The sequence below is a fragment of the Tachyglossus aculeatus genome, chromosome X1 (assembly GCF_015852505.1).
Source record: "Tachyglossus aculeatus isolate mTacAcu1 chromosome X1, mTacAcu1.pri, whole genome shotgun sequence".
In the NCBI taxonomy this organism is placed as follows: Eukaryota; Metazoa; Chordata; class Mammalia; order Monotremata; family Tachyglossidae; genus Tachyglossus; species Tachyglossus aculeatus.
In genome coordinates this window covers 20270061-20290075 of record NC_052101.1, presented here as the reverse complement: position 1 = coordinate 20290075, position 20015 = coordinate 20270061, and the positions used below count along the sequence as shown (strand labels likewise).

At 45.4% G+C, this 20015-nt stretch overlaps 1 protein-coding gene across 2 annotated transcripts in view; it reads right to left on the bottom strand.

Annotated features, from left to right (window-relative positions):
* HTR4 (5-hydroxytryptamine receptor 4) overlaps positions 1-20015 on the bottom strand; it is a 384896-nt gene that overhangs the window by 122698 nt on the left and 242183 nt on the right. For both annotated transcript variants that reach the window (XM_038772232.1, XM_038772233.1), the window contains exons 5-6: positions 19472-19625; positions 11987-12555 (exon numbers count right to left, since the gene is read on the bottom strand). In XM_038772232.1, coding sequence (XP_038628160.1) covers positions 11987-12555; positions 19472-19625 — 723 coding nt within the window. The remainder of the gene's footprint in view (positions 1-11986; positions 12556-19471; positions 19626-20015) is intronic.

Sequence of the window (20015 nt, the reverse complement as noted above, 5' to 3'; positions counted from 1 at the left end):
TGTGGAGAAAGGGTCCATCCTTGGGGGAATACAAATGGCATGCAACTCTTCTTTCTGATGTTTGCAATCTAATTTCTATAGATTAGCTGTACTGGCCTACAGAGGAACAAGACGAGGTGCTTTGGCAAGATTTGTTTAGAGTAAATCTAGTGCACAGTCCAAGCTAAAGACCTTCACTTCCCCAGATGGGGTGATTAGATGGGAAACAGCTCATCAGCACAAATAGGCATGTGTAAATATGCAGATGTGTGGACTCAATTTTAGAGGACAGATTTTTTCCAAGAGTATACTGTTCCTGAGTCAAGTTTTCTATCTTCCCCTGATATCTTCTTCTCTGCTTCTATAAATAATACGCAAATCTAGGAATTAAAGGCTGGAATAGGCATTTAGTCTTTTTTCACTCTGTGCAATTTGGCCAATGACATTGCTCTTGCTAAATAGCCTCCACTGGACTTGCTCAAAACCTTTGGCCCCACTCAGACCCCATTTTGATAATCGCTTCCAGTTTTGATCACCACACTTTTAAACAACTGTAGAGAAACCGGAGACAGTCCAGAGTAACAAAAATGATTAAAAGAATGGAACAGTCATTCTTTAAAGAAAGGTTAAAGGGATGGATGCTGCTTAGTCTGGAGAAGAAAAGGTGAGGGCATGGTTTAATAACTGCCTTCAGGAAAATAGTTTTATGAGGATGCTGTTCAAAATGTCATGGAAATGAGGAGAGATTTGGTTGGAGCTAAGAAAACTGTAGGATTTCCAGGAGGTAAATCTCTGGAATGTCTTCTACGTTTCTTATAATCCCGTTTGTACTTAGTACAGGGCTTAGCATGTAGTAGTTGCTCAATAAATACCATTGATTGATAAATGGGCTTTCAAGGGAGAGAGGGGAATCTCCACTTCCAGGATCCTTAAAAAAATAATAGACAACCCTCTGTCCTGAATAGACAAGAGTTCACCTGCGTGGAGGCAGAAGGATGGGCCAGATGTCTTGTTCTCCATTCTAGGTTTTGTTCAATGTACTATTTTTATGCTAACCCCAGGGTTGTTAACACTGTTGACCAATCCCTACTTCTTTCTCCAGTCTTAGCTCCAGATACTTTCATTTCTCCTGCCACACAGAGGTTACATTCTTGACTAACCCCACATTAGTGAGAAGCAGCTTGGCTTAGTGGAAAGAGCCTGGGCTTGGGAGTCAGAGGTCAAGGGTTCAAATCCCGGCTCTGCCAATTGTCAGCTGTGTGACTTTGGGCAAATCACTTAACTTCTCTGTGCCTCAGTTACCTCATCTGTAAAATAGGGATTAAGACTGTGAGCTCCCTGGGGGACAACTGATTGCCTTGTAACCTCCCCAGTGCTTAGAACAGTGCTCTGCACATAGTAAGCACTTAATAAATGCCATCATTATGGGTTCTAATCCGGGCTCCATCACTTATCAGTTGTGTGACTTTGGGCCAGTCACTTCACTTCTCTGGGCCTCAGTTACCTCATCTGTAAAATGGGGATGAAGACTGTGAGCCCCATGTGGGACAAACTGATTACCTTGTATCTACCCCAATGCTGCTTGACAAATTTTCCAAAATATCGTTTGGATAATACCCTTTGTGCTCACACTTCCAGCTCCAGCTCAGATCTGTGTCACACTAGGTCAAGTCTCCTGGAGCAAACTCCTGCCGCTGGCCATCGCCAGCGTATTATTCACGTGAATCTTAAGTTTATCTGATTGGAATGTCTCAGGATTCACAGACAGCTCCTGTCTGGCTGATAACCAAGCATTTTAATTTCATTCAATGGCTTCATCCCATTGGCATCACCTTCCCCCCCCCCCCCCCCCGCCTATTTTCCTTCATCCCTCTTCCTCACATCAATCTACCTACTTAAATGCCCTCTTTCCTGGTTTCAGCTGTTTCCTGCCTATTTTCAAGTCACTCCTACCCCGCCAACCACAAACACCACCTCCTATCTCTCCAGGTAACATATCCACTTTCTCCTTCACGACTCAGCTCACCTTTTAGGAGTCTTTCTAGAGTGGCTTCTTCTAACATCAGGCCATCTGGGTACTCTGTCAGCTATGATGCTTTTTCTCATATTCATAATAATAATTGTGATATTTGTTAAGTGCTTACTATGCACTGGGCACTGTACTAAGCACTGGGGTAGATACAAGATGATGCGATTCAATTGGAAATGTTCTCCATATATTCTTTCCTTCAACTTCAAAAATAGAAGAGAAGCAGCGTGGCATAGCGAATAGAGCACGGGGCTGGGAGTCAGAAGGTCATGGGTTCTAATCCTGACTCCATCACGGGGCTCACAATCTTAATCCCCATTTTACAGATGAGGTAGCTGAAGCACAGAGAAGTTAAATGACTTATCCAAGGTCGTATAGAAGGCAAGTGACAGAACCAGAATTAGGATCCAGGTCGTTCTGATTTCCAGGCCTGTGCTCTAACCACTAGGCAACACTGCTTCTCTCTATTCATCTATATTTTTTTAAAATAGCATTTATTAAGTGCTTACTCTGTGCAAAGCACTGTTCTAAGAGCTGGGGAGGTTACAAGGTATCAGGTTGTCCCACGGCGGGTTCACAGTCTTAATCCCCATTTGACAGATGAGGGAACTGAAGCACAGAGAAGTTAAGTGACTTGCCCAAAGTCACACAGCTGACAAGTGGTGGAGCTGGGATTTGAACCCATGACCTCTGACTCCAAAGCCCGTGCTCTTTCCACTGAGCCACGCTGTCTTCCCCTCTAGTTTGTAAGCTCACTTTGGGTAAGGGTCATGGCTACCAACTCTGTCATATTGTATTCTCCTAAGCGCTTGCACACACAACAAGTGTTCAATAAATATCACTGATTGATTGATTCTTCCCCCTTGTCCTGATTACTTGGTAATGTTTCTGCACAGGTGTATGTTTCCGTCCCGTGTTTTTTCACTCCATTAATTTATTTGTTGTGTTATACTTCCAGTAGATTCATTCATTCATTCATTCATTCAATCGTATTTATTGAACGCTTACTGTGTGCAGAGCACTGTACTAAGCGCTTGGGAATGTTCCTTAAGAGCAGGGACTTTCTCCTACTTCCTTTCGAGTTTCCCAATTGCTCTTCACACAAGAAGCGCTTAACACCTGTGGGTACTAGCTGAGGAATTAACTGATAATTTCAGTCTATAGGGTTGTCTGTCACCTGCCACTAGCACTAATATCACTACTAAGTTTAACTCAAGAGTCTGCCCACATTGCTAGTGTAACTCTGAATTCCTAAGGGACACCAAGGCGGCTCATCTCTTTCTTGACTTACAGAGTTGTTAGCACTCGGGAAGTCTTGTTTTCTCCTTTTTACCTGCATTTGAAAACTCCCCAAAGGGCTCTGTCAGAACATTTTGACACTGTCATTGTCAGAAAAATAAAACATGACTTTTAAAGGAAGGTATTGCGCTTTAGAAGTCAGCTGCACCTGAACAGGGGAGAGAGTATGATCAAAAGTGATCTTAACCACAGAGTCTCAGGGCATTTATTTCATGTGGCTCTTCAGACTTCATGAGAACTACTGACCACAGTAGACTCGGACGATTCTAGGATTCGTACAACAAGGGTATGAAATATGAACTTTAAACATGGTTTCACTCATTCTTGTGTTTTTAACTTATTCTCTGGCTTTTCATGTTGAACCCAGCAGTGGAGGCGAAAGGACCCTTCAAACTTATAGACCTACAAAGCTGTTCTTGCCCCAGGAGGTGAAATAAAAAAGTTAGAAATTAAATTTTTCTTGGAAAAGTTTCAGGGTAGCCATCAGATGAATTCATCAGTCCAAAATAAAGTAATAATGAATTAAAATGTTGTCTAATTCACTGAAGAAAGCCACCATCCCCTCCGATCTTCCTAACATCCTAACATTATGTTTTCACACAAAATGGTTGATGAGAAACATTGTGGCCTAGTGGATAGACCGCAGGCCTAGGAGTCACAAGGACCTGAGTTCCAATTCCGGCTCCTCCACTTGTCTGCTGTGTGACCTTGGACAAGTCACTTAACTTCTCTGTGCCTCAGTTATCTCATCTGTCAAATGTGGATAAGACTGTGAAACCTATGTCAGACACGGTCTGTGTCCAACCTGATTACCTTGTATCTTCTGCAGTGCTTAGAACAGTGCCTGGCACCGAATGAGTGTGTAACAAATACCATAAAAAAATCGTTGATGTGATTCAATTGGAAATGTTCTCCATATATTCTTTCCTTCAACTTCAAAAATAGAAGAGAAAAATGGAAGAGAAGCAGCATGGCATAGTGAATAGAGCACAGGGCTGGGAGTCAGAAGGTCATGGGTTCTAATCCTGACTCGATCACTTGTCGGCTATATGACCTCGGGCAAGTCACTTCACTGGGCCTCAGTGACCTCATCTGTAAGCCCGTTGTTGGGTAGGGACCGTCTCTATATGTTGCCAACTTGTACTTCCCAAACGCTTAGTACAGTGCTCTGCACACAGTAAGCGCTCAATAAATACGACTGAATGAATGAATGTAAAATGGGGATTGAGACTGTGAGCCCCACGTGGGGCAGGGACTGTGTCCAACACGATCTGCTTAAATCCACCCCAGCACTTAGTACAGTGCCTGGCACATAATAAGCACTTAACAAATACCATTATTATTATTATTATTATAGCTAGCTCTCTTCCTCCCTTCAAAACCCTACTGAGAGGTCACCTGCTCCAGGAGGCCTTCTCAGACTGAGCCCCCTTTTTCCTCTCCTCCTCCCCATCCCGCCCGCCCTACCTCCTTCCCCTCCCCACAGCACCTGTATATATGTTTGTACAGATTTATTGCTCTATTTATTTTACTTGTACACATTTACAAGTATCTATTGTGTTCATGATGTGCATCTAGCATTATTTCTATTTATTCTGATGACTCGACACCTGTCCGCACGTTTTGTTTTGTTGTCTGTCTCCCCCTTCTAGACTGTGAGCCCGTTGTTGGGTAGGGACTATATATGTTGCCAACTGGTACTTCCCAAGCGCTTAGTACAGTGCTCTGCACACAGTAAGCGCTCAATAGAATTGAATGAATGAATGAATATCTTTATTATTATAAGCTTATATGATACTTCTATGATACTTATATAATAATAAAAGTATCATTGAAAATCACCTGGCTAATAGTTTCTTCTAAGGTTAGCTGAAGTTATAAAAAAAAGACAAACTTTTCTAAAGGGGTGAGCGACAGATCCCAGTCTGTTGAAAACCAGTCCCAGCTGGGCTGTTTGGAAACTAGCTTTACTCCCCTAAACGAAAGACGGTAGTTGGGACAAGCAGACAGAACAAGTACAAGACTATTAAGATGTCCCTCTTTCTCGGTGCATCAAGACTGAGATACTGCAGTCCTCTGGGGAGAGCCCAGCTGGTAGGTTATCTTTGTTGATAAACTTTTAGACTGTGAGCCCACTGTTGGGTAGGGACTGTCTCTATATGTTGCCAATTTGTACTTCCCAAGCACTTAGTACAGTGCTCTGCACATAGTAAGCGCTCAATAAATACGATTGATGATGATTGATGATAAACATATTCACCAGCTGAGACTTGAGGGATATGGGGGAAGGCAAGCGGATGATAGGGTTCTGTTAGAAAAGCTACCCATGTCAATAACACTGGACAGATTTCCGCGCAGGTAGCTTAGGCGTTCATTTTCCAGGCTTTCTAGCCGCAACATTTCTCCGGCGATCTTCTGACAGGCAGCCTGCAGAATCCCAATGCTGCTGATGTTCGGCTGGCCAAGAACACAGCTCTGGGAGCCCAGTCATTCATTCATTCAATTGTATTTATTGAGCGCCGACCGTGTCCAGAGCATTGTTCGAAGTGCACCGTCCTCATTGTGTGTTACGTTGGACAAGAAATTGCCTAAGATTTCTTGTCCTGCTGTTCCTTCCTAGAAGAATCTTTGATTCCGAAACAGCGAAGGTCCCGGTGGCAATAAAATTTCCATCTCCAGGGAAGTTTTGTGGGTGTGCGGGGCTCCAGCAAAGAGAAGTCCTCCCGTGAAGCCAACACAAACAACCAACCAACCAATCGATGGTACTTATCGAGTGCTTACTGTGTGCAGAGCACTGTACTAAGCGCTTGGGTCCTTCTCCTCTCCAATCTAGCTTTTCTCTTTAGGCATGACGAACAGGTGTCATTCATTCATTCAATCGTATTTATTGAGCACTTACTGTGTGCAGAACACTGTAGTAAGCTCTTGGGAAGTACAAATCAGCAACATATAGAGACATGGTCCACCAAGGTGATATTGGGGTTGAAATGGAGGAGGAGCACAGGTCTGAGAGTTGGGCAAAATGGGAGAAAGAAAAAAGAGGAAAGAATGGGAGAGAGAAAGGAAATTTTGAAAGTCATCGGGATCTCTTCCCCAGAAAGCACAATGCCTGATGATATGCTAAGGAAACTCTTGTTCTCCACGAAGTGGGACCTCCCTTCCACCTACAAGACATCACTTCAGTGTGGAACCCAAATGTACAGATAGTCACCTATTCCTTTTTAAAAAAAATATATATTTGTTAAGCATTTACTATGTGCCAGGCGTTGTACTAAGCACTGGAGTAAATAAAAGAGAATCAGATTGGTTACCTTGTCTGTCCCACGTTGGGCTCACAATCATAATCTCCATTTTATGGACGAGGTAACTGAGGCAAAGAGAAGTTAGGTGACTTGCTCAACGTCACACAGCAGACGTGTGGAGGAGCCAGAATTAGAACTCGGGTCCTCTTACTCCCAGTCATGTGCTTTTTCCAGTAGGCCTTGTGCATATTTTCATTCTCTCTGTCTCTCTGTCTCTGACTCTGTCTCCGTCTCTCTCTCCCTCTTCCTTGCCAACAACCAGGTAGTGAAGACTTATTAGTTGCACATCTTCCAGAACACTCTCAACCTAGAGACAAACTTAGTCTTACTGGTCAGAACACCCTTATTCAGAATATCAACTCCCTTAGACACAGGATATTACTCTCCTATAGATAGCTCCATTGTGAGCTATCTTCCCTACTCCTGAATTCCAGGTCTTCAATCAATCAATCACTGGTATTTATTGATTGCTTAAATTGTGTAGAGGGACCATAGCAGAGTAAGGACACAGGCTCCTGGCCCTCAAGGAGCTTACAGTCTAGGACATTTCCCCAATCCTGAAACAAATTCCCTACCTTAGGAGGTTCCCCAAAGGCAGAGAACATGTCAAACCACTCTGCTGTACTCTCCCAAGTGCTTAGTACAGTGCCCTGCACATGGTAAGCAATTAATGAATACCATTGATTGATTTATGAACAACGACCTTGTTATTTGGTGAAATTCTTGAAGAAAATTGGATAAGCCCCTGCAGGAAATTACCACAACATCCATTAACTAAGTCCTGTTTTTTAAAAATGGTATTCGTTAAGTGCTTACTATATGACAGGTAGTGTTCTAAGTGCTGAGCTAGTTACAGGTTAATCAGGTCAGACACAGTTCTTGCCCCACACAGTGTCCAGAGTCTAAGTAGGAGGGAGAATAGATATTGAATCTGCAGTGGCTACCAATCAATCTGCGCATCAGGCAGAAACTCCTCACCCTGGGCTTCAAGGCTGTCCATCACCTCGCCCCCTCCTACCTCACCTCCCTTCTCTCCTTCTACAGCCCATTCCGCACCCTCCACTCCTCTGCTGCTAATCTCCTCACCGTACCTCGTTCTCGCCTGTCCCGCCATCGACCCCCAGCCCATGTCCTCCCCCGGGCCTGGAATGCCCTCCCTCTGCCCATCCGCCAAGCTAGCTCTCTTCCTCCCTTCAAGGCCCTACTGAGAGCTCACCTCCTCCAGGAGGCCTTCCCAGACTAAGCCCCTTCCTTCCTGTCCCCCTCATCCCCCTCTCCATCCCCCCATCTTACCTCCTTCCCTTCCCCACAGCACCTGTATATATGTATATATGTTTGTACATATTTATTACTCTATTCTATTTTGTAGTATGTTTGGTTTTGTCTCCCCCTTTTAGACTGTGAGCCCACTGTTGGGTAGGGACTGTCTCTATATGTTGCCAATTTGTACTTCCCAAGCGCTTAGTACAGTGCTCTGCACACAGTAAGTGCTCAATAAATACGATTGATGATTTTACAGTTGAGGATAAAGAGACACGGAAAAGTTAAGTGACTTGCCCAGTATCAGACAGCAGGCAAGTGGCCAGCCAGGATTGGAACCCATTTCCTCTGTCTTCTCCACTGGGGCTTTCCCACCTAGGCCATACTGCTTCTTATGAAGCAGCTGCTCTCTTTCCTGTGCATTTTCTCTCTCTCTCTCTCTGTCTCCCTCTCATTCTCTCTGTCTCTTCTCCCCACCCTGCCTCTGTGCCGAATGGTTTCTCATCTTCCAGAACTCTCTCACCCTAGGGGCAAATCTACCTCAGGCATTACCTGTAATACTTCTCCTTTCCTACACATATTTCCAAACACACTCTCTCTCTTTCTCATTATCTAAAATCTCCTAGAAAATTCACCAGCCTAGGGCACATGACCATCCTAATCACAGTGCTAATATATTGGGAGTCAAATCTTCACTCCTCTTCTGCTGAGTATCTCCTGGAGCATCATGGATTCCCTGTGACAAACCCCTACCCCCATCCTCCCCATGTCCCAAGAATTCTCCACCTTTGAGCAACACCATGCTCCCAGATCACCCTGCCGGTCATGCCTCTCACCATATCCTCTTCCCATGGACAATCATTTTTTTTTAACATACTTGTTCAGCACTTACTGTGCATCAAGCACTGTTTTAAGCTCTGGGGTAAATACAAGATAGGTTGGACACAGTCCCTGTCGTCGATTCATTCCAACATATTTATTGAGCGCTTACTGTATGCAGAGCACTGTATTAAGTCCTTGGAAAGTACAATATAGCTATAAAGAGAGAGACAATCCCTGCCCACAACCGAGTCACACACAGGGCTCAGAGTCTAAATCAGAAGGAGGAGGATTTAATCCCCACTTTACAGATGAGTAATGGAGGCACAGAGAAGTTAAATGACTTACCCAGGGTCATCCAGCAGACAAGTGGTGGAGCCAGGATGACAGCCCAGATCCTTTGACTCCCAAGCCTGTGCTCTTTCCACTGGGTTACACTGTTTCTCTGGTATAGTCCTTTGTCCCTCATCTTGCAAGGCTCCCGCACTTTCCTGATTTGTACTTTCCAAGCGCTTAGTACAGTGCTCTGCACACAGTAAGTGCTCAATAAATATGATTGAATGAATGAATACTTGAACAAACACACTCCTTGACCAGAAACTCCTACAGGATTCATAATTCCTACCCGAGGATTATCCCCTCCAAGCCTGAGACAAAATTCAGCTCCTAAAATATCCTCTCCCTCCTCTGAATGTGTCCTCTTTCTTTCCTCATAGTTCCCCCCTGCTCCTGGGATCCCAATCCCAAATTGTATTGATCCCATTGGATCCCTAAGATACACTCTTCCAGGAATTCTGGAAATTCTTACCCCTGAATATTGAGGAAGTGGAAAGAGAGCCTTAGAATCTGGAATAATTTTCCTCAGCCTCCTTGGTAGCGACCCACACTGAACTGTGGAAATGGAACATTGCTCAGAAGTTCTGGCTGATGCTAACCTGGTGTTCCCCTCTCACCGTTCCCTATGGGACCCACCATCTCATTCCCTCCAAAGTGAATTTTCCTATACCTTCCATTCTTTTCCTCCTCCTATTTCCTTTCCTTTCCCTTTTTCATATCCTCCTTAGAACCCATGATTTACCCTGAGATTTCTTGCCTCTGTAGTTCTTCAAGTCAGCTAACCTCAAGATGATAACCTGGAATGAAGTCCCACGTCACCTCCTCTCCGAGTTACTGCAGCTCCGATCTCTGTTTTGGCAAATTCGTGGGGGAAGTAGCCCCTATCCCCCCTTCCCTAATCCAGCCCCCATCCCTGGCCCCATGGCTTCACTGATCTTTTTCTCCACACCTTAAACTCCCCCTCATATCTCTCAGTCCCCCCATCCCTACCCCTATTTTATATCTCTTCCTTTTAACTTTTATTTATTTTTCTATATGTAAATGATGCTGGGTCCCTCAAGGATCTTTCTGCCACTTCCACCCTCACAACCACCCCAGTTCCTTCTAGGGCTGGGGGGTCTCTATATTCCAGGGGGGAAAATCTGGGGGTCTCAGGGCCTGGATCAGGTGTGATGCCAGGGGATGGAGTGGGGAGAAAGTGGCAGCAGTGGATGAGAAGGAGTGGGAAGTTGGGGGAGAAGGTCTGAGGTTCTCTACTCTCCCATACTCCCTGTATTCCTCCTCCCCAGCCACCATAGCCCCCTCTCCCCTTCCCCCACCCCCACCCTGGTCCGGTGATGATTCCCTCAGCTTTGCAACTCTGGAAGGCAGGAAGCTGGGGCAGTGAAGTTCCTGATGGATCCAGCAGCGTAATCCAAGTTAAAAGAAGAGATCTAGAATAGAGGCGGGGGAGAGGAGCTGGGGAGCTTAGGGGTGAGTCCAGGGAGCAGGGAGGAAAGCAGTGGACCCCAGAAAGTGGGTGGCAGAGGTTGGAGCTAAGACTACGTACCTCAGAGAGGGTGGGACTAGCTTTTAGTAGCTGGTCAGGAAGGAGGTTGTGTACATTACTTCTGGGGTTCCTAGAGCAGTGAAATTTGCTGCTCTGATGGGTAACTCCCTCCGGAACTTAGAGATGGTGAATCACCACCTGACTTTTTCAACAGCTTCCAGTCACCTCCCTTTCTTCCCTCTCTGGATGCATTTCCAGGCCTCGCCTGCGTATGGTTCCTGGGAAGAATTTGTTGATTGATAGGTGATGGTCTGAAAAGGGAACACCAGGAACAGGCAATTCAGTCAATCCAGAGATCCTCCCTAGGGACCTAGCTTTGGGCCCGTTTCTTGAGGGAAGAAGACACGACCTTAATTTGACATGAAGAACAACCTCGAATCACCATACAGGGAATCTGAGGAAGGTGTTATATTAATAGCATTCTATTCTTTAATAATAATAGTATTAAGTGCTTACTGGAGCCTTGCTCTAAACACTGGGGTAGATACAAGCTAATCAGGTTGGACACAGTCCCTGCCTCACATGGAGCTTGCAGTCTTAATCCCCATTTTACAGATGAGGTTACTGAGGAGTTAAGTGACTTGCCGTAGGTCATATGGCAGACAAATGGTGGAGCCAGCATTAGAACCCAGGTCCTTCCCACTCCCAGGCCCATGTTCTATGCACTAGACCAAAGATTGAAAGGCCCCTGCCATTTCTGGGAGTTGGTTTGTTAACTGTTGCTCATGAATATGTACCATGCCCTCAGTCCTTCACGATTTCTGTTCAATTGGCTCTCTCCAACATCCAGAGCCCAAGTCAACTGTCATCCACTCTTCCCTTCCTGCCAAAGAGTTTGGCTATCTGAGTTTCACCAGCCAAGGAGGCCAACGTGTCCAGACCTACAGCCTCTCTACAGAGCTCTTAGCAGAAAGGCAAATCAGCTATTTTCCCCAGCCCCAGGGACCCCAGAGGCCTGCTTTAAAGTTCAGAGGCCATTCCTGAGAAAGCAGAGAAAGCACGTAGCAAGTTTCTGACCAAAGCTGAGCTGCTGAAGGCTACCTGCATTTTTCAGGGAAAATTCAAAGCGGACTAGTGGGTGGCTGGCTAATACAGAGGTAGGGGGGGAGTCCACCAACTGCCTCTCTCTCTTTCCCACTTTCCCACGTCAAAAGCCAAAGGCTGAATTCGACTTCCTTCATTAAACACAGTTGGGTGGTAGACAGCATATCCGTTCCCCTTGCCATCCTAGGAGAGTAGACGTAACCTAACCAAAGGTAAGACAGAGGTTCAATGTGGACACTCCTCGGACATGCCGAAGTCTCCCGCAAACATCCCCTTTTGTCTAGAATCAAGCGTCTCAGCAGCAGGAGAACGGGGGATCTCGTAGACCGCCTGGAGGCCTCAGAACGAAGCGGGGTGGTAAGCACTCACCTGAGCACGTGCGTGGATCCATTGATGGTGGTGGTCGAACAGGGCACGGTCTGTCCCAGGACGGAAGGCCTTCGGTATCGCTCATCGCCACAGCACAAAATGATGAGGAAGGCACGTCTGAAAGACTTATTCAGGAAGGCATACAGGAAGGGGTTCAACCCCGAATTGATGTAGCCCAGCCAGAGGAAAGCCGTCCACAGCTGCTCGGGGACAGTGTAGTTTATGAACGGGTCCACAATGTTGGTGACGAAGAAGGGGGCCCAGCAGAGGCAGAAGCAACCCATGATGATGCACAGGGTCTTGGCTGCTTTGGTCTCGGTCTTCATGCGATGGGTGCTGTGCTGGTCGGGGTGGTGGGGCCTGCTGTCCAAGGGGGCCCCTGCCCGCTGGAGGATTCTGATCTGGTGGGCGTGTTCCCTGGCGGTTATGTAGATCCGGTAGTAAGCCAGCACCATCAGGAGGAGGGGAATATAGAAGGCCACCACCGAGCAGGTGATGGCATAGGGCTTGTTGACCATGAAAATACAGTACGTGGAGTTGGATCCCTGACTGACCTTCCTCTTTTCTATCTGAAGAAAACGAGAAGAGGATAATACGTCACCGTCACCATGGTCGGAGAGATACGGTCTCTCCATATCTCTCTTCCTCCCTTCAAAGCCCTACTGAGAGCTTGCCTCCTCCAAGAGGCCTTCCCAGACTGAGCCCCCTTTTTCCTTTCCTCCTCCACATCCCCCCGCCCTACCTCCTTCCCCTCCCCACAGCACCTGTATATATGTTTGTACAGATTTATTACTCTATTCTACTTGTAAATATTTACTGTTCTATTTATTTGGTTAATGATGTGCATTTAGCTGTAATTCTATTTGTTCTGACGACTTGACACCTGTCCACATGTTTTGTTTTGTTGTCTGCCTCCCCCTTCTAGACTGTGAGCCCTTTGTTGGGTAGGGACCGTCTCTACATGTTGCCGACTTGTACTTCCCAAGCGCTTAGTACAGTGCTCTGCACACAGTAAGCGCTCAATAAATACGATTGAATGAATATGATCGATTCTCCTGTAACACGGGTGTTGCATTCTGGGGCAAGTTCACATTGAGTCAGTCAATCAGTCGTATGTACTGAGTGCTTACTGTGCGCAAAACACTGTGCTAAACTCCCAGGAGAGTACAATGCAATAACAGACATAATGCCCCCCTATAAAGGGCTTACAGTCTAGAGGAGGAGAAAGCAACATGACCTAGTGGAAAGAGCACGGGTTGGGAATCAGAAGACCCAGCTTTTAATTCTAGTTCTGCCAATTGCTTGCTGTGTGACCTTGGGTGAGTCACTTCACCTTCTCTGTGCCTCAGTTACCTCATCTGTTAAATGGGGATGAAGAGTGCGAGCCCCAAGTGGGACAGGGACTGTGTCTGACCCCAGTATTTTGTATCCACCCCAGTGCTTAGTACAATGCCTGCCACATAGTAAACACTGAACAAATACCATAAAAAATGTTGCATCCAGGTCTTAATTGGTTCTGAGTCTTGCTAGTGTTCAGCTCGTTACCAGTAAACAGAGCCCTGGAACCCGTTGTCCCAAGATGGGTGGGACTGGAAATTCTAGTACGATTAGTGCTCCTCTCAGTTTCTTCTGGCTGTCAAATATCTATCCTTTCTCTTCTCTCTCTCCCACTCTCCTTTTCCTCAGCCCTCTCCCACAACTACGACCTGGCCCCTGAGGAGGTGGGAATGGGGAAAGTTTTCCTCATTAAAGCCCTGGCACCGTTCCTAGGACAAATTAAGATCCAAATATATCACATCCTCCATGGGTTCATTTGAGATGGGGGCCATGTTCTTGGTCCTGCTGGTATACCCGAGTCAGTTGAAATCAATCAACCAATAGCATTTATTTGGTGCTTACAATGTGCTGAGCACTGTGCTAAATGCTTGGGAGAGTACACATAACAGAGTTGGTAGACATGTTTCTTGCCCACAAGGAGCTTAAAGTCTAGAGGGTAGACATGAAATAAGCAAGATATCAGCCGGAAACCACTGATTTCCCAAATCTCATCACGTCCATAACACTGGCATGAAACCTTCCTCTTGCTTGCTATTTTAGACCATGCCTTCACATGCTCCGCTCTCTGAACCCCAGACTGTGATTCCAGGCTCTCTCTGAGCTAGCCCACCTTCTATTACCCATTTCACCTACTGGGCTCTGTCAATTCCATTCATTCCACCAAACAAGTCTCTGTCCTCTATCAATCAGGAATTCCTCCATCTGCCTCACCCAGCCCGAAACCCAAGCTTTTCCCCAAGCTGTTCCCTCTCTCACTCCACCTCTCAACCACCTGTCTACCTTCTTCCCAGTTTTCAGACTCACTGTAATCCCCACATCTTTCCGAAAGACTCCCCTTGCCAAATGAAACTGGAATCCTAACAAGTGGTCCATGGTCTCCGAAAACTCCAGCTTCCACAGGATATGAAGGCAAGAAAAGAGGTGGGTGGAGGCTAGCCTCTATAATTTATGTCTAACTCCATAGCCGTTCTGTGACAAATTCCTTGAAAGCAGGGACTCTCTTCTTTGCTCTGGAGATTTGTTAGCAGTCCGGGTCCTTGTGCAGAAGGGCGTTAGAATAAATTGCACTGGACGATGATGGAAATGTAGAAGCTTCTCTGCGGTCCCATCTTTATTCTACCCAATAAAATATCTTTTCTAATTGAAGGGATGTAACTTTCAACTTTCTCCACCCACAGTCCCTGCTTCAATTTGCCCTGTCTTTGTCTGATTTTCCCACTCCTGATTCCATGTTTTCTTTCACATCACTCCTGGAACATCCTCCCCCACACAGCACTCCCCCTCTCCTTTAAAGATAAAGTCATCTTGAAAACCCAAATTCTGTTGTATTCTTCCAAACTCTTAGTACAGTGTTCTGTACATAGTAAGTGCTCAATTGATTGATTTTTAAACACTATCAGGTACCGAAAAAAAGAGCAATGCTAGTCCATGCTTCCAAAGGGTTTGACTTTTCTCTTGGTGCTACCTGGCCAGAGGATAGCTTTCCAACCAGACAACAGCCCTGCAATTATTTATCTGCGACTCCCAGGAAGCCGTGCTGTTTATATTATTTTTCTTATTTGAATACCATCCATTCCATTCTGCTCTCCTGCCACCCAAGTATTAAGCAAAGGTCCAATTTAGGGAGGTCACAGATGGCCCTCCTGGATAGCAGACAGATACCAGTCATACACTCATGACATCAGACACACCACAAAATGATGTCATGATGTAATGATGTCATATACACATTGGCCAAATGGAAAGAGCAAAGGACTTGGGAGGTAGAGGACTTGGGTTCTAATCCTGGCTCTGCCACAGGTTTGCTGTGTGACCTTGGGGAAGTCACTTCGCTTCTCTGAGCCATAGTTACCTCATCTGTAAAATGGGGATTCAATACCTGTTCCCTCCCCTTCTTAGATTGGGTCTGTTTCCAGCCTGATAAACTTGTATCTAGCCAAGTGCTTAAAACAGTGCTTGGTACGTATTAAGTACTAAACAAATGGCATTATTATTATTATTAGTCTGGCCAAGGCAACTTTCACCTCTAACATTTTTCTGGGGACATTTCTGATGTTGACTCCCAACTGTTAAGTTTACTTCCTAGGCCCCAAGCATCATGAGCCCCCGCCGTGGGACAACCTAATCACCTTGTAACCTCCCCAGCACTTAGAACAGTGCTTTGCACATAGTGCTTAATAAATGCCATTATTATTATTATTATTATTATTATTATTATGAGCACTGTTTCTTGAGCCATGGAACTCAGTGGCAATAGCCGAGGCTGAAAGTGCCTGAGTATCTGGGGTCATATTTTTATCGAATGGGTAAGAAACCAGCTAAAATCTGGATGGTGTGAGAAAATCAGATGAATCCAGGTGGAAGGACAAATTTAGGATATCTTCTGGTTCTCAAGAACCAACTGAGAAACTGGCAGAGGTGGTCCGAAGCTACCCTCCACAGGTCTAGAAAGCAAACTCTCACCACTTGCTTACTCAGAGATGAAGATTAAAAACCATGACTCTGAGAGGCATCAACCCAGTGGGAGCTTTTGTCTCAAACTCACCAACCAATAAAAGCAATGGTTCAGTTTTCTGAGCCTCAGAGAAAGGAGCTCCCACAGAGTCACGTAATTATAATGTTGGTATTTGTTAAGCGCTTACTATGTGCCAACCACTGTTCTAAGCACTGGGGGAGATACAAGGTAATCAGGTTGTCCCACATCGGGCTCCCAGTCTTCACCCATATTTTACAGATGAGGTCACTGAGGCACAGAGAAGCACTTATTAAGTTGCTTGTGGGCAGAATCTTGTCTTGAGCTTCTGTTCTGCCCTCCCAAGTCTAGTGCATTGCCCTTAATAAATGCAATGAATACCATCTCCAGGCTTCCTGTGTAGGTTGCATTGAGCCACGCTGCTCCTGTGAAGCAGCGTGGCTCAATGGAAAGAGCCTGGGCTTTGGAGTCAGAGGTCATGGGTTCAAACCCTGGCTCCGCCAATTGTCAGCTGTGTGACTTTGGGCGAGTCACTTAACTTCTCTGTGCCTCAGTTACCTCAGCTGGAAAATGGGGATTAAGACTGTGAGCTCCCCGTGGAACAACCTGATCACCTTGTAACCTCCCCAGTGCTTAGAACAGTGCTTTGCACATAGTGAGTGCTTAATAAATGCCATCATTATTATTATTATTATAGGTTTGGATTGCCCTACAATCCCTTCTCTCCTTCTACATCCCAGCCCGCAAACTCTGCTCCACTGGTGCTAACCTTCTCACTGTGCCTCTTTTCTCACCTGCCCCACCGTTGACCCCGGCCCGTATCCTATCTCTGGCCTGGAACCCCTTCCCTCCTCAAATTCACCAAACAATCACACTTTCCCCCTTCAAAGCCCTACTGAAGGCTCACCTCCTCCAGGAAGCCCTTTTCCTCAGCTCCCTCTCCCCTCCGTGTTGCCCCAACTAGGCTTTTTTGGCTCTACCCCTCCCCGCCCCACGGCACTTGTGTATATATGTACCTATCTATAATTATATTTATTTATATTGATGCTTGTTTACTTGTTTTGATGTGTATATCTATTTCTACCAATGCCTGTTTACTTGTTTTGATGTCTGTCTCCTCCCTTCTAGACTATAAGCCCTGTGTGGGTAGGGATTGTCTCTGTTGCTGAATTGTACTTTCCAAGACCTTAGTACAGTGCTCTGCACACAGTAAGTGCTCAATAAATATGATTAAATTGGCCAATTCCACCAGTTCCCTCCATGTCTACTCCTGCTCCCTAGGCTTCCTCTGTCTGGGGTAGGAATGTCCTCTATTCCAATTACCTTCCAACTTTCATGAGGTAACTTGTACTTCCAAAGCGCTTAGTCGAGTGCTCTGCACATAGTAAGTGCTCAATAAATACGATTGAATGAATGGGACTTTAAGTGGTGGTGACAGATCGGAAGTGAGGAAGAATGGAGTTTAGAAGGAGAGATGAAGCATGAACTGTGAAACAGGAAGGTGGGAAATTCAAAGCACTTCCAACTGTGAATGAATGCTATCTTCTTCCAACTGTCAATGCATGGTGTTGCTACTTATATATAGTACACCCATCAAAAACCAGCTGATACTGATCTCCAGAACAGCCAGAGATTTAATAGTGGGGAAAAAGGGGTAAGCGAATCCTCTATGCTGACCAAGAGGATTTTTCTCTCCAGCACAAAAGAGACCAAGTCTTAGCCTTGTGAGATTTCTCCTTGCTCACATATCTCCCTCTCTCCCCTTCTCTTCACCTCCATCTCTTCCTCCTTCTCAATGAAGACCCCCACCCTTGCAAACACACCTGGAGATCTACCATCGTTCTCTGGTGCTCAAGTTATGCATGGAGCCAGTACTAAGTGACTATTTACTTAATAATAATAATTACTGTACTTGTTAAGCACTTACTAGGTGTGAGGCACTGTACTAAGCTCTGGGGTCAATACAAGCAAATTGGGTTGTGCACAGTCCCTGGTCCACGTGGGGCTCACAGTTTCGATACCCATTTTACAGATGAGGTAGCTGAGGCCCAGTGAAGTGACATGCCCAATGTCACACAGCAGGTAAGTGGCAGAGGTGGGGTTAGAACGTAGGACCTTCTGATTCCCAAGTCCACGCTTTATTCACTAGGCCATGCTGTTTTCCCTAGGATTCCTCCTCTTTCTGAGGCACTCAATAATAATAATAATGATGGCATTTATAAAGCACTTACTATGTGCCAAGCACTGTTTTAATAATAATAATAATAATAGCATTTATTAAGTGCTTACTATGTGCCAAGCACTGTTTTAATAATAATAATAATAATGATAGCATTTATTAAGCGCTTACTATGTGCAAAGCACTGTTCTAAATGCTGGGGAGGTTACAAGGTGATCAGGTTGTCCCACAGGGGGCTCACAGTCTTCTTCTCCATTTTACAGATGAGGGAACTGAGGTACAGAGAAGTTAAGTGACATACCCAAAGTCACACAGCTGACAAGTAGCGGGGTCGGGATTTGAACGCCTGACCTCTGACTCCAAAGCCCAGGCTCTTTCCCCTGAGGCACGCTGCTTCTCAATGTATGTCTTGGCCTCTGCCTTTCTTCCCTTTCCACCCTCCCCACTCTTCTCCCTGCCACCCTGAAAATCCTTGTATAATGTGACAGCTACCGGACAGAATTCAAGCAAAGATGAGAAAGCTCATCTTGCTCTGTTTCACTTCCTGCAATAGATCAATTAATGGTATTTATTGGGTGCTTAGTGTGTACCGAGCACTATATTAAGTGTTGGGAGAGTACAATACAACAGAATTAATGGACGTATACCCTACCCATAAGGAGCCAACAATCCAGAGGGGGAGACATACAATAAAATAAATTACAGCTATGTACAGAAGTGCCGTGGGGCTGAGAGTCGGGGGAATATCAAGTGCTTAAAGGGGACAGATCCAAGTGTAAGGGTGACATAGAAGAAAAGAGTAGGAGAAATAAGGGCTTAGGTGGGGAAGGAGGAGATGAGATGTTAATAAGGCTTTGAAGTTGGGGAGAGTTGAGGAGTTTGAAGTTGGTAGTCTGTTGGATTTCAAGGGGGAGCAATTCCAAGCCAGAGGGAGGATGTCCACAGTGGGTCGGTGACAAGGTAGATGAGACTGAGATACAGGGAGTAGATTGACTTTAGAGGCATGAAGGGTGCGGGCTGGTTTGTAGTAAGAAGTCAGTGAGGTAATTGAGTGCTTTTAAGTCGAAACCCAGTTTGTTGAGATTCCTTTGACTTGCATTTACCTGTTTTGAGGCAGCAGAATCTCTACCCTTCTATTCAAATACTCAGTGATGCTACTTGAAAAATAACACCCGTCTAAAGTTGTATCTTCCTTGGTGTTTCATTTACTTATTTGGAATTAGTGATTCAACAAGAGACGTCCCCTTACGCCCCTGGAATTTGAAACAGTACTCACCAAATCGATTATTCCAATGCTATTCCAGCCTTGCATGATTGGGAGAAAGGATATAAACGTCGGGATTACCCAGCATCCTCCGAGCATCAGGGCGATGCGCAGTGGAGTCATTTTGTTCCTATAGACCAGAGGTTGGCAGCAGATAGCGTAGTACCTAGATAGCAAGGAAGGCCAGAAAAGAGGAAAAAAAAAGGATTGTGTATCAAAACATGACATTTTAACCAACGACTGTGCCCCACCATGAATGTGCATTTTAATGGCCAAGAATGACATTGGCCATTAAAGCCCAGTAAATACATGATATTTAAAACTCTGGGCTAGTTTTCTTTTAAAGAGCTAGACAATCCATCACAGCTTATATTCTTGAAACTGTTTTATCTGGTCAAGATTTCCATCTTTGAATGACCCCGTCCTCTCATTTTTCCACCTGCTCCTTTCTTTTCTTTCCTCAGTCCACAAAACTGGCATAACATTTTCAGTTTGGGAAGCCGTGGAATGGAGGAGAGGCTGGTAGGAAGCCACGTAAGAATCTTCAGGGCTCCTT